Here is a 14881-nt window from a genome sequence, read left to right on the forward strand (position 1 = left end):
TGCATGTTGCTGTCCAGTTCTCCCAACACCATCTGTTAAAGAGGCTGTCTTTTCCATTGGATATTCTTTCCTGCTTTGTCCAAGATTAGTTGGCTGTATACTTTTGGGTCCACTTCTGAGTTCTCAATTCTGTTCCATTGGTCAATGTGTCTGTTTTTGTGCCAATACCATACTGTCTTGATGATGACAGCTTTGTAGTAGAGGCTAAAGTCTGGGATGGTGATACCTCCCGTTTTGGTTTTATTTTTCAGTATTACTTTGGCTATTTGGGGTCTTTTGTGGTTCCATACAAATTTTAGGATAGTTTGCTCTAGCTTTGAGAAGTATGCTGGTGCAATTTTGATTGGAATTGCATTGAATGTGTAGAGTGCTTTAGGTAGTAATGACATTTTAACTGTATTCTTCCTATCCATGAGCATGGAATGTTTTTCCATTTCTTGGTGTCGAGAAAAGAGTCTTAAAAACAGTTTCATTTTAAACCCAAACTATCTGTATTACATTTTCAGGGCGGGGTGTTGGTTTGACAACTCGGTGCTTTTCGATAAGCTTCTGCCATTAATAGATTCCTAAATTTTTATCTGTCATTGGATGGATGATGGTGGCAGGTACCCATTCTCCTCATTCTCAGCCTTTAAACTTCATGATATTACAGTGGTTAGAAAATTTAGGTATATTTTTTGGGAAAAAGAAGTACATATATCTGTTGGGCAGATATAAAAAGGGAAACGATCGGTTGGAACTGGGGGCTAACGGGGATTCTTGAGCAAAGCCTGGCAGTCCTACTCCATTAAGGATGCCCCTGTCTTTGCTATCAAGGAAGAAGGCCCAGGTCTGAGAAGCGACCTTTCCCTGCATTGCTGTCCTAGAACAGATTTGGTCTTTCCTTCACAGAGACAGTGGATGGCATCCTCATTATTTTGGCATTCACACAGGTCATGAAGGCAGATCCAGGGCTTTCCCTTGGTCTGGAGATGTTGCACAATCCAGCATCCTTCAGATTTATAAGTGAAGGTGGGAATGAGTGGGACAGAAATCACCAGCTGCCAGGGCTCACGTAAGACATAAGGGTGCTGCCGAGGGAAATATCTCCAAATATCTCCAACAAAATCTCTAGTCAGAGAAGGTCACTGACTCCCACAGGCTCTTCTCATCCTTATCTTGCAACACGAAACGTGAAATACCAGGAAAGAGGACTAGGATCTGGAGAAGAATGAAATGTGCTGGAGGATGGAGTGGTTCTTGTGAACTGCACGAGTCTTTGTCCAAATTGTTCCTTTAAAAGTATTATTCTGGGGGCACCTGGGTGGCTCAGTCGGTTAGGTGTCTGACTTCTGTTCAGGTCATGAACTCACAGCTTGGAGATTCAAGCCCTGCATTGGGCTCTGCGCTGACAGTTCGGAGCCTGGGGCCTGCTTTGGATTCTGTGTCTCCCTCTCTCTCTGCCCCTCCCCGACTCTCGCTCTCTCTCAATCTCAAAAATAAATAAATAAACATTAAAAAAATGTTATTCTGTTATCTACTCTTCAGCTCTCATTGCTATCTGAAATTTCCTTATTTACTTAATTACTGTTTCTGGTGTATAGAATTGTTTTTTTTTTTTTTTTTAATTCAGTGTCAGTGGTTTTAGTATATTCACAATTAGTTGTGCAATCATTACTACAATCAATTTTAGAACACTATTGTCACTCCAAAAAGAAATCTTGTATCAATTGGCAGTCACTCCTCATCTCCCCCAAGTCCCCAGCCTCAGGCAACCACAGATCTGTTTTCTGTTTGTATAGATTTGGTTATGCTGAATAATAATAATAATGTAATAATCATATGATACGTGGTCTTTTGTGACCAGCTTCTTTCACTGAGCATGATGCTTCCAAGATTCATTCCTATAGCATATGCATTATCACTTCATCCCCTTTATGGCCAAATGATATTCCATTGCATAGATTATACCGTATTTTATTTATCCGTTCATCAGATGATAAGCATTTGGGTTGTTCACACTTTTCAGCTATTATGAATAATGTGAACATTTATGTATAAGTTTCCATGGGGTGCACGTTTTCACTTCTCTTGGGGATATACCTAGAGAGAGAATTGCCGGGCCATGTGCTGAAGCCAATGTTTAACGTTTTCGTGAATTGTCAAACTGTTTTCCAAAGCGGCTGCATCATTTTATGTTCCCACCAGCAGTGTGGGAAATTCCAGTTTCTCCACATCCTCACCCACACTTGTTTTTGATTGTCTTTTTAATTATAGCTAGTCCCTGTGAAGTGGTATCTCACTGTGGTTCTGGTTTGCATTTCCCTGATGACTGATGATTTTGAGCATCTTTTCATGTGCTTATTGGCCATTTATATATATTCTTTAGAGAAATATGTATTCAGATCATTTGCCCTTTTTAAAAATCGGTTGTCCTTCTATGAGTTGTAATAGCTCTCTATATATTCTAGATACCAGGCCCATATCAGATAGATGATTTGCAAACAATTTCTCCTATACTGTAGACTGTCTTTTTATTTTCTTCATAGTGTTCTTTAAGATGCAAAATTTTAAATTTTAATGAAGTCCAATTTATATGGTTTTAGCTCTTACATTTAGGTCTATGATCCATTTTGAGATTTCACATGTGGATATCCTGCTGTCCCTGCACTATTTGAGAAGACTACCCCCCCACCCCCCACTGAATTGTCTTAGCACTCTGTTGACAGTTAGTTGATCATAGCTGTAAAAGTTTATTTCTAGACTCGTCATTTCTCAATAAATATTTCTGAGTGGAAGTGTGAGATAGAGCATTGATTGTCCTGTGCTTTCCTTTTACAGCCTTTTGCATCTTATAGTCGATTATGAGTGATTATTTATTTAATGTCTATGCTTCCCATCAGTTGACGGCCTTGCTCATGGCTGGATGCACAGTGTCCAGCTTCACACTCGCGACCTGGAGGTGCTTGAGCATGTTTTACTAACCAACTCACTGCTTCCACTATGAACCCTTTGGCTGTGGTCTAGATTTGCCTTTGTCTTCAGAAAGTTACCCTGATGACCTCTAGAACCATGACACCAGATGGGGGGTTCCCAGACAATTTTCTCCCTAAATATCAATAAATAAAAGACACACGGCTGGTGTCTCCTCTGCGTGCATGCATTTCCAGCCGTCTTTGGAAAAGGACTAATGAGAAATACCCCTGCCACAGCAGCCAGGAGACTGTGACCGGCAATGCTGAGAAGCCTTTTGTGAGGAGAGAGTAGCATTTAGTGTAGTGTTTCCACCGCAAAATTAATTTCATTTGTGTGTTCAGAGAATGCCTTACCTGAGCATACAGACAAAGCCTCCTTAGTGCTGCGTCACTGCACCTGCCAGCTCGCCGGTGCTGGTAACCCACTCATATTTTCTTCCCACTTAATTAAATGCCCTGTGGTATCACCACATTATAAACCCTTCAGACGATGCCCCTGAAACAGGTTTTTTTGTTTTTTTTTTTTAAGTGGAGGAAAGCTTTAATTTGAAAATAGAGATGTAGCTGAGAGGGATTTGGGTTGTACTAGATTTTACACAGTAACTACGTACCCCAATCTAGTCTCACAGCCAAATCTGATGATACCACCAAAAAAAGAATAAAGGGATGTTTTGGAATCAGTGTAAGTAGATACTGCTTTGGAAACTAAAATACGGGCTGAGTGTTTTAGCCTATGGAGTCTTCTGACTTTTATAGGTAGGCAACAAATTAAGAATAGGCAAAATTAGTTAAGACTGTGAGGCCTGACTTCAGACAGGTGAAGCTGGTTGGCTAGGAGTGAGAGCTGCTGCTTTTCCGTGCTTTCAAATGCTAGTGAAGACAGGTGTCCTTAACCTTGAAGATCTTACAAATACCTCCAATTGTTCAGAACTCGGTTGACTTGGATCCTCATAAACAGACATTCTTGACGACTGACACATTCCTTGTGCCTAATGAATCTACTAATGAGCCTGATTGAATCTACTGTGCTGTGCCAGCTTTACAGAACTTTGTACCATTCTTTGAGTTGTGAGGTGATGATTTGTAGCTACCCATTCCTTAAGAATAAAGAGGCCACTCCCTCCTTGTGGGTGGTGACTGAGGCGTTTATGTCTTTTGTCTTGTTTGAGTAAAAACAGCATCGTCCTGAGCCTATGATAGGCATTCTCAAATAATAACTGAATGGATGAATCCAACAAAAACAGCATTTCAGTCAACAGAACCTAGTTCCCCAAGTGAGGCTTTTCATTTTGCAAGCAGAGGAAAGAAACCAGAGACTTGACATGACCCGGGTTTGGGATTTTGGAAAGTCCAAAACTGGAAAGTAAAAACCAAAATATCCATTATTTACTGCAGCTGTCTGTTCTAAGCTCCTCAAGGCTGGACAGCCTGCCTTTCACTTTTATCCGTATTTCTCTTCCAAGGTAGGTACTGACCACTTATGTAAGGCCAGCACTGGGCTTTGCGCTGCTCAGGTGCCAATCTGCACATCCTCCCTAGTGCCTACTTGTCCTCCCCTGTGAGCTCAGGAAATGCTGCTAAGTAGCTCACCACTCTTAATCAGAAACCTGGGAACAGGAGTGTTTAGCATCTAAGTTTAATTAAAGTTTTAAACTTTCAGGAGTGCTTTCTTAAATCCACTCTCAGTCTTTCCCATTTTCAGGGTGTGATTCGGAGTTACTTCTGAAAATGTCATTCCAAAGGCTAAATGCATCACAGTCAAAGGATGGGCTTACAGAAGGAGTGAGTTTGAGTTCTGATCTCTCCCGATCTCCTTGTTCAAAGAACTCACTGGTTACAAGTTCAGCCACCTGGAACATATAAATATGTAATTTATGGTTATGTGTAATTTATCATAAGACTCAGAAGTTATTTCTGCCTCACGTGTATGGTGATTATCTTCAACATAGATAATCATTTAAAAAGCTTTTGAAGGAGTACATTAACCTTTTCTGTTTCAACATATAGAACTTAATCAATGAAACTGATTTCCTTTCAATCAGAAGAACTTGTGCAGGCTAGTTTTAGATGCACGCCAGTAGATGATCTCTGACAGTACAGATTCCATATTCAAGATGAGGCATGGGGTTGCCACCTTCAAAGTAGGAAATGTTCTTAATATAGAAAAGTGAGGCAAATAATGCCTAATCATAATTTTTGTTTCTATATTACAATATACTTGTAATAATTTTGCTAACCTTTGGTTGTTTCAGCCTAGATTCTTTACTTTGTTGCATACTTTTATCTTAGCTTGGTGTCACTGGCCATCCAGTGAAACTTCTTAACTGCCTCACCCTACCAATAATTGTGTAGACTCTGAAAAGGATAACCCCAAGGCACACCTCTGCTTCTTACTGGAGCAATCAGCTAAGGGGCAGGGCTAATGCTAGATTCACTGATCATACCAGTTTTGTTTTTTTTTTTTTTAAACGGTGTGTCATGATACAGTTTGAAGAATGTCGATTTGGTTTTCAGGCTGTCTTAATCTATGTACTAAAAGAATCTATGGTAGGTTCCAGTTGGTACAAGCAAATGGTAGAGATTTTTCCAAAGTAAGGACTTCTATTTTTTTTCACTTTTCATCTATTAGCATGGATGATCAGAAGTTGATGATTGATCATTGTTAAGCTACAGAGAAGCTTCTCCAAGCCCTGTGCTTCTAATGATAGCTTATGGGAAGCATTATGATATAACAGATAAGTGTTAAACAGGTATTTTCAGCAACACTGTGGCACAAGATCTAGGAAATCTCTGAGATGAACTGGCTGGATTTATAAAATTTGGAAGAGCAGAAAACAAAATTTCAGAAAAGTTGAAGGCAAGAAGGTCTAGATCCCCAGACCGTTTTTTCCTGTATTTCATGCTGTTATGAAGATGAGATTCTTAGGTCTAGAAAAGGCTAGAATGGCTTAATTTTGGTCAAGTGGACAGAATCAAGATAATTTACCTAAGTGTATCTCTCAAGAGATTCTGTCCACCATAAATCATGACTACTGATAAAACATAAAAGCATCTCTATCTCTTATACACACCCACACACCCTGATAATAGCAAATATGTAGCTCATATGTAAAGAAATAGAATCTCTAGTCAGTCCAGATTTTAAACAGTTCTAAAAAGGAATATGGGTACCTTTAAAAAATTTAATAACGTAAAATTAGTTGGGGTTGGCTTAATTTTTCTAGGGCCTGATTCACTTCTCTCTCTAGTCTCTGCCACATTAGCACTCCAGGCCTCTCTTTCTGTCTCTGGCCTTCCTTTAAAAAAGAAATGGTCCCCTAAGGGACTGGCCTCATTTATTCAGTCCCCAGAACACTCCCTCAGATTGCTCTGAGGTGGGTCTTTTGCACTAAAGAATACAAATGTGCACATCAGGTCACCCCAAGGTAGGAGCCATGCACAGGTCTATCACCCCTGGAAAGCAAAGAAATTAAAACAAATTCTGTCCTTGATCTTTCTAAAGTGGTCCAGGGTATCTCCCCTGTGCTTCTTTCACAGTTCAACTTGTACCACTGTTTCATTTGTACTTAAAAACCCAATCAGGACCATTAAGTGGCTCCTGATTGAATTTTTTATTAAAGAAGGAAATTGAGATGCTAATCAGGCCTTGGGGGGTCACTGGGGAAACCCACATGCTTAGAGTCATGTCTGTGAGGAAGTAAAACTGGAATGACACCAGTAAAAAAACATTTTGCAAGGAAATGTTAAAAATATCAACCTCTAGGAAATTAGAAATACATTTATATTTTTAAAAGAAGGTTCTATTGTTTTTGTCCAAGTGTTTACTAAAATCATAGAAGTATGTTTTTGAAAATGTTTTAACCTATTCAATTTGGAAAAACATGGTTTTGTGCTTTATTTTCCCAAACTCTTGGGTTTCTGCACTAATCAGCAGAACTTCACATCCTAAAAATAAAATACTATTTACATCAATGACCAAGAAACCACCTTCAAGTGGCCAACGGGCCTCCCAAGTTGGTCTACAATTATCAATGCAAAAACCTTTTTCTTCTTAAGTATTTCATCCTGTCCCTTTCCTGCTCCCAAGTGGGCTACTGTTCCCTTAGTTGTCAACATGCATTTCACTGGGGTTTCTGAAAGTCCCAGCACATCATACCTCACCCCATTCTCTTTCCAATCTTCTCTATTTTCTCCCTGGTCCCCTGAACTTTCTTTCCTCCACTTCTTTCCATCCCAATTAGAGAGGCCATGCCACTACTACACTCTTCCCCAATACCTGGAAGATACCTACCTCTTCTTGGGTCCAGACTTTACTATAGGGAAGCCTTCCCACACTGGGGAAGTGAAGGGTGGGCAGAAGTGTAGAAATAAGCTACACAACCAAGTAAATTCTTCCCTGATTTACGTAACTTCAAATGTGTCACACTAAAATGAAAACCAAAGTTCGACTGGAGGAGAGCTATTTATTGGAGGAGAACTTTATAGGAAATCTGCATTGGACTGTGTTAGGAACAAGAAATAAACTTTTCTTTGAGTAAAGCAACTGAAATTTGAGAATATACTTGTTACTGCAGCAAAGCCTAGCCTAGTTTTGACTAACATAAAAAAATGGTATGGAAATGAGGTGCTTTCTTTTTAGAAAGAAAGAAAAATTATGAAGAAAAATAAGACTCTAAAATATGTGGCCTCAACTTGGGGGGCAGGTATAAGACAGTGAGGAAATGGTTGTTGGAAGCTATAAGAAAGATGACCCATGTTACACAGTGGCAAAATATTTTGTACAGTTCTCATTGAAATAAAGCAAATAATGTATCAAATTAATTTACAGCCTGAGGGGAACAGATTGGAAAACAAAATATTAGTAGCATGTGAGGATTGCTAGTGACACTTTGCTAGGTATTATAAGAAGGGAGCTCCAAAAAGGATTGGCAAGTTTACAACCAGGAATGAAAGGGAAGAGAGAGAGTCACAAATTCAGAGTCTTCATCTTCAGAGATGGAAGATAAAGTTGTAAAAGTTTTTAACCCCAAACTGTAAAAGTAAAAATTGAGATATGTTTTGAATGACAAAAGCAGATCAAGACTCAGCCTTACAACAAGAATCAAAGGTATGGGCAATGCCCTCACAGTTAAAACCTGAATGAATTAGGTGGTACACAGGCTATCCCTTCAATTGGACAACATGGCCCAGGGAAATGATTTTGCTACCTGGTTCTCCCACTGGCAGCTATTAGGCCCCAATAACTAGGAACTGGATCATGAAAGAGGAAGAAAGAAGTACATATGCTAGTTTTCTTTGTTCTTGAATACAAGGAAGCAAAGAGAGCAGATCTAAGAAGTCTGTCTAGAATGGAACTGTGGATGTGGTTATTGGAAAATGGAAGTGACTAGGATCAAAGACATAAGAAGCTGACTAAATGTTTAAGAGAATTTGGTGCCCCAAATCCCCTAAGTCTGTGACTACTTAAAACTTAAAACAAGCCTTGGGTCCTCAACCTTCTTTATGTTGGAGACAGGCTGGGAAAGCTGCCTGGCCATTGGATATAGGCAAGGAAGATAATGGAAAAGGAATAATGTCCCAGGGTAGATCTAAGGGCCATGGACAATGATGACTGGGGAGCATCTCCCAGAGAATCAGGGTCTACCACAGTGTGGATGGCCTCTCAGTGAATGCCCAGTGGGATTTTGGGATTGCCAAATATTGGCGATCTCTTCCCTTTCTGAATGGGAGTGTTATAATAAGTATTTTGTGGTTTGAGTGTATGCCAGATGCTTTTGGGGTATGTGTAGGTCTTTAATTTGCATCCAGACCTGATGTAGAGACTGGCATAGATCACCCAGAGATCCTAGATGTGAGCCTGATACCATGACTCAGGACATTTGGGTCATCTCCCTTGGGAAGAGGATGAGTATATTTTGCCCAAGAAAAGAGAGTGAATCATTTTTTTGGTGATTAGAAGGGCAAACTGTGTTAGTCACGTTTTCATCAACTATTTCTGGCTTTCTACATTCTCTGCTCTTCCAAGGATTACTACTTCCTGGTTGGGTGGGGTCTTGTGACAAGTTCTGGCCAAAGGATTTCTGGGGAGGGCCATTTTACTTGCCAGTGCAAGACACGCTAGGGCCTCTGTTGGAATGATCCAGATGGTAGCTGCTCCTTTAGCTGCAGTCCAAAATGAGGAAAAGTACCAGCTGACCCTGGAGGCACATGTTCATAAGCAATGTGTTGTGTTAGATGACTGAGGCTGAGGGATAACAGCCCATTCTGCTGACAGACTGGCATCATTTAAAAATGCCAATTGGTATATCTGCAAAGAATGAAAGCTTTGGAGCCGAATCTGTTAGGATTTGAATACCAAGCTCTATCACTTACTTGGTGTATCATTACTTACTTGATGTATCATTACTTACTTGATGTATCACTTCAAGCTACATATCTTTTCTAGGCTTCATTTTTCCCATTTTGTGAAATAGGGGTAATCACTGTATAAGTTTCCCAGGGTTGCCAGAAATGACTACAAACTTGGTGGCTTAAAGCAATAAGGAATCTATTCTCTCATAGTTCTGGAGGTTAGCAGGTCAACATCGGTTCACTGGACAGAAATCAAGGTGTTGCCAAGGTCAAGCTTGCTCTGGAGCCCCTGGGGGAGAATCTGTCCTTTGCCTCTTCTAGTGCTGGGAGTTACCAGCTTTCCCTTGCTTGTGGCCACATCGGTCTACTCTCTGCCTGTCTTCACATCCCCTTCTATTCTGAATGTGTAATCTCCCTGTGTCTCCCTCTCTTAGGAGGATACCTGTCATTGAATTTAGGGCTTGCCTGGATAATCCAGGATAATGATGGCCCTGAACTTAATCACATCTGCAAAGACCCTTTTTCCTTCTAAGGCAATGTCTATAGGTTCCAGAACATTACCATCCAGTATTTTTGGGCTACTATTATTCAGCCTATTAGAGTAACTACACCTAAATCCAAGTTGGAAGGGGGTTTGAGGATTAAATGATACATATAAAGTAGTCGCTTAAAATTAGATATTTAGTCAGTAAATATTAGTTATTTATTGTTATATGAATTTACTTTATTTTCCCTAAAATGTTGAGACTTAAGATACCAAGTTACTATTTTAAACCCCACAAAGTAGGTGTGCCACATGAAAATTAAAAAAAAAGAGGTTAAACTCCAAATATTATCAGTAGTCAAGGATCTCAACTTGTGTGGTTACTGGCTTAAAACCTGTTCTTGCTCTAAACTAACACTTTCAGCAGTGAGACCAGATAGGTGGGTAAAGGCACAATGTTTTTGGTACAAAATAAGTTTGGATATTGCATACTTTGGCCAAAGTGATCCAATCTCCAAATAGTCTTTTAAAAGGAAAAATGAAATTTCCTTTTGACCTCCTTGGTTTTTTTTTTTTCTCTCTCTTTTTTTTTTTTCAGATGAGAAAAAAGTGGACCTTGTGCTAAAACACGATTACCTATTTAAAAATACTATTTTTGAAACTCTTGCCTGAGGAAATGGTCAATGTGCTATTTGGATTTAGAGTGTTAACAAAATCTTACAGAGTCAGAAATACTATTGCTCAGTGGAAGCACGTTAAAGAAAGGCTGTGCAATAAACTATGTCGTCCCCAAGCCTCCCGCTATTTTTTACACCATGTTAATACTGATGCAAATTGACTAGGGTTTCAGTGCCTGGGAGTCGGGGCTCTGGGAATACTGTCCCCCCCACATCCCCCTCCTGCGGTCCCTCCTCTGCCAAGCTCTGTCATTAATCACCACTTGCCTGTCTCGAGATCTCCCATGGTTTGGTCACGGCTCCAAGGTCACAGGCTGTCATTAACATTGATCTGAAAAAGAGAACCAAACAAAACAGCCTGAATAATCTTTTGTTGCATTCCTAAACAACCCCATCCTGGATACATAAATAAATAAAATGGGACTAAGGCCAACTCACATGTCTTTTCCTCAACAAGGGAAGCACTGTTTACAGCCCCCATGTTTCGCATCTCTGTCATGTGGCCACACTGCTTAGGAAGACAAAGCTCGCACACACCCTCGGGTGTTCTTTTGTTATTATGTCTGCAGCAGATCAAGGAAGGCAAAGCACTACTTTCTCTACACCTGAGCTAAGCGAGCTCTGCTTAAATTTCTAATGGATGAATGGACAATGCTTTTTATTCTTAACTATCAGCAAGAGAATCAGTATATAATGCCCCATACATAGCTGATAAATCTCTTTACCAACTTATCACTGATTGATGGGAATGGATGGAAACCTATAGCAAAAAGGCAAGGCGCACACCACGGTAGGAGCTCCTTCATTTTCACCTGCTCTAGGAGCTAAGATTTACTGGGAGAGCCACAATGTTTCACTCCAGTTTATTACCTGGTTGCAACCATGTTTTATAAGCATTATGAAGAAGAAACATATTCAGCTACAGCTTTCATTAATTTGAGCACGTATGAAAGCACAGGAACATCTGAACCAGATTTTTGAGGAGATTTCTACTGGGTTTAACTGGAATTCATCCAACCATGGATATAAAAACACAGGGAACAATTTAAATTGTGGATAGCTCTGGTGCTTATAATTTGATGTGGTGGGAAGTGGGAAAAACAAGGCACCGTCTTTGTCCCAAATTTGCTTTCTTTGTACTAAAACCAGCGGTATGTGATGAAAAGCAATGAAGGATTGGAGTCAGGAGACCACATCTCGGTTGGCTCCTTTCAGAAGAAAGAGGTGCGTTGTTAGAGGTCAGAGGGCTGTCCTGCTGTCGAGTGTCAACATTTCATCCCCTGCCAGACTTGAATGCCTTGGAAACATGTCTGCTTCCCAGATGGCAGAGGCTGCCTAGATGGTAGTGGGGTTTGTGTCACCTCCCCAGGAAACCCCTCCAGGGAACAGGGCAGAGTGGCCGGTAATAATAGGTCATTCAAAGCACCACCAGGCACAATGGCGTCTGAAGCCCCCTCCAGGAGTCAAGCCACATCTAATCCCAAGCACCCCTGTGTTAAGCACTATGCAGAACAACACATCAGTGTAGTCTCATATTTGAGCTTTTGCAACAAGCACACAACTGTGTGTCTGCCTCTGTATTAAGTGCTTTGTCAACTAACTCCTAACTAAATGAATCTTCTGAACCCAGTGGTAGGGGCCAGTATTCCTACTTTTTAATGTGTTTTAAAATTTATTTAATATTTACTTTGAGAGAGAGAGAGTCCACAGGAGAGCGAGGTAGGGTACAGGGAAGTGACAGAGAGAGAGCGAGAGAGAGAATGCCAAGCGGGCTCCACGCTGTCAGCACAGACCCTGATGCGGAGCTCAAATGCACAAACTGTGAGATCATGATCTGACTCTCGATTTCAGCTCAGGTCATGATCTTACGGTTTGTGAGTTTGAGCCCCGTGTCAGGCTCTGCACCGACAGTGTGGAGCCTGCTTGGGATTCTCTCTCTCTCTCTCTCTCTCTCTCTCTCTCACTCTCTCTCTCTCTCTCTGTCTCTCCCCTACTCATGCTTTCTCTCTCAAAATAAGTAAATAAACTTAAAAAAAGGAAAAAGAAAAAGAAAAAATAAGACAGTAATTAAAATGAATAAATTTTAATTAAAAAATATTCACATGCAGTAAAATGGTTCACATATGAACTGAATTTTGCATTTACCAAACAAAAATCACACTTTGCCCTGTTTCACGGTTTTAAATTTTAAACACAAATAAAAAGTCCAAATGGTCGACATAAAATAACAGAAGCGAAGTAACTCAAGTTGTTTTTCATCCTTGCCATCACTGTGCTATCCTTGTCTGGATATACAGCTTAAAGGCAGGACTGTGAAACTCTGCAGGCTTGGAGACATGCACTCTCTCCGCAGCAAGTGCAAACGGCTCTGAAGCCTCAGGAACTTGCACTAAAGTGTGTACTGCATCCACCTGTGTCAGGGGCTGGCTGGATAACTGGGCACTTTTGCACTTAACTTACACGTATGAGACCTGTATGACTATAGGTGAGTAACAATGTGCTAATTTGGAGCTTTCAGATCAGTTTTTCTGATACTCAGCAGTAGTCTCAGCAATCACTTAGAACCTATACCAACTACATATTTTTCTCAGGGAGAAGTATCTTGTCATTGACACTGTTTAGACTGCAGGCACATGGTGATGATAAAAAGCAGGCCGACTTTTAGATGGTTTTATTACTATTTTGAAATTCTCTAAGACCAAGTGTTCCCCCAGAGCCCGCCCCCTCCCCCAGGCCCCTTCTGCACAGAGAGTGTAACCATGAAATGGGGGAGGGAAGGCAAAGGTGGGGGCCAGTGGAGAGCTACTGCAGCCCCTCTGTTTTACATACTGTGCTTCCAAATAAGAGTTTTCTTACATTTGGGGTTCCTTGCCAAAAACAGTTTGAAAACCTCTTCAGGATAATATCCCAGTGGAGATGTGGAATGGGCGCTGGCATTTTAGGAGTTGTGCTCAGAAGAGAGGCCAGGCTCGAGACACGGGGTGGGAGTCATTTGAGCAGAGGTGGTATTTAAAGCCAAAGGATGCTGAGGAAACCAAAAACAGGTCCTTGGAGGTCCTTACATTTCAGGGTTAGTGGGGAGGAGGAAGGGCTGAAGAAGCACAAAGAGGAGAAGCAAGAGTCGGAAGAAACTAGAAAATCTGGAAGAGTTTGGCTTTACAGAATCCAAGCCAGGGAGAGATTTAAGAAAGGAAAGGCCACTGCAAGTAGGGGTGTGATGAGATCAAGGAAGAGAACAAAGACCCTATGGTTTGATCCTTGGGAGGTGACTTTCAAAAGGAGCAGAAATCACATTTCATAGACTGAATTCCTCAGTAGAAGAATGGCTAACTACTCTGTGGTAAATCCATACTTTGGAATACTGTGCAACAGTAAAAGATGATAAGGTCTGGACATGGAAAAATTCCAAGGCATATAGTTGAGTGAACAAGCAAGTTCAGACTGAGCTATAAATATATAACTTGCATTAAAACAAACAAATCCACACTAAACAGTATTTTTCCTTAGTTGCTTTGGAAATGTTGGAAAGGATATAACAAATTACATAGCTATAGGCCAGGATAGGAATTGGGAGTGAAGCCCAGGGCGAGTCTGGGGGCCTGTCATATTTTAATTTGTAACAGAAAAATATATTCATATAACTACTTGTGGAACTGAAAATTAGTTACAAAGAAAAAAAAAAAACACTGCCTTGCGAGAAGTTAGGAGTTGTGACAGTCAAGTGTGCAACTGAAAGAAGAAGGGGGCTATGATTGGACCTTGAGAAGAAAGCAGATTTTAGGGATGATTTTTTTCCCCCGCAAGAAGTTAGAAGACTATTTCTAGGCCTAGAATGATCATGATGGAAAAACAGATTGAAAATGCAAGTCAAAGGAGTATAATCGATACAGCAAATTTAGGGGGTGGGGGTGGGGGAGGGAAAGGAATTAGGACACAGGGAAAGGGCTAGTTTTGAAGAGAGGAAGGGTCCCTTCCTTCTCTTGACAGGAAGAAGAAAAAGGTCTGTAAAGAAATATTACTGCGGGAGGGGAGAAGGCCTCGGTAAAGTATGAAGAGTGGTCGGGGCAGAGGGAGGCACAGGCAGCCTGTGTTCTGAAGCTGAGGGGCTGGGGGCGGGGCTCGCATAGCAGGTATGGGGCAGCCACACTAGGGGTCTCCCTCTGGGCGATTCTAGTAGTTACCTGGCTGTGGAGCAGACACGACGAGCCCATGGTCCTGGCCTCACAAGCTTTCCCAGGAATGCTCACCAGCTTTGGCAGAGGAATAAAAGAGCAGAATTCTCGGGGTGGGTGAGGTAGGGACATGGGGGGGGCAGGATATGAGCGAAAGAGAAGTAGTGCCTCGCCAGGGGGATGGCTACAGTCAGGGGGTTCAAATGTGCCACATAAGGGTAGCGGTTTGCTGCTGTCTTTTCT

General features: G+C 41.1%; 1 protein-coding gene across 1 annotated transcript in view; it reads right to left on the bottom strand.

Annotated features, from left to right (window-relative positions):
* Positions 1-14881, bottom strand: part of PDE11A (phosphodiesterase 11A) — a gene marked incomplete at its 5' end in the record, with an annotated part of 137257 nt that overhangs the window by 34510 nt on the left and 87866 nt on the right. Inside the window, 2 exons of the mRNA XM_039220481.1 lie at positions 4730-4804; positions 10734-10797. Coding sequence (XP_039076412.1) covers positions 4730-4804; positions 10734-10797 — 139 coding nt within the window. The remainder of the gene's footprint in view (positions 1-4729; positions 4805-10733; positions 10798-14881) is intronic.

Source organism: Hyaena hyaena, unplaced genomic scaffold (genome assembly GCF_003009895.1).
Source record: "Hyaena hyaena isolate Hyena2069 unplaced genomic scaffold, ASM300989v1 scaffold_901, whole genome shotgun sequence".
Taxonomy (NCBI): Eukaryota; Metazoa; Chordata; class Mammalia; order Carnivora; family Hyaenidae; genus Hyaena; species Hyaena hyaena.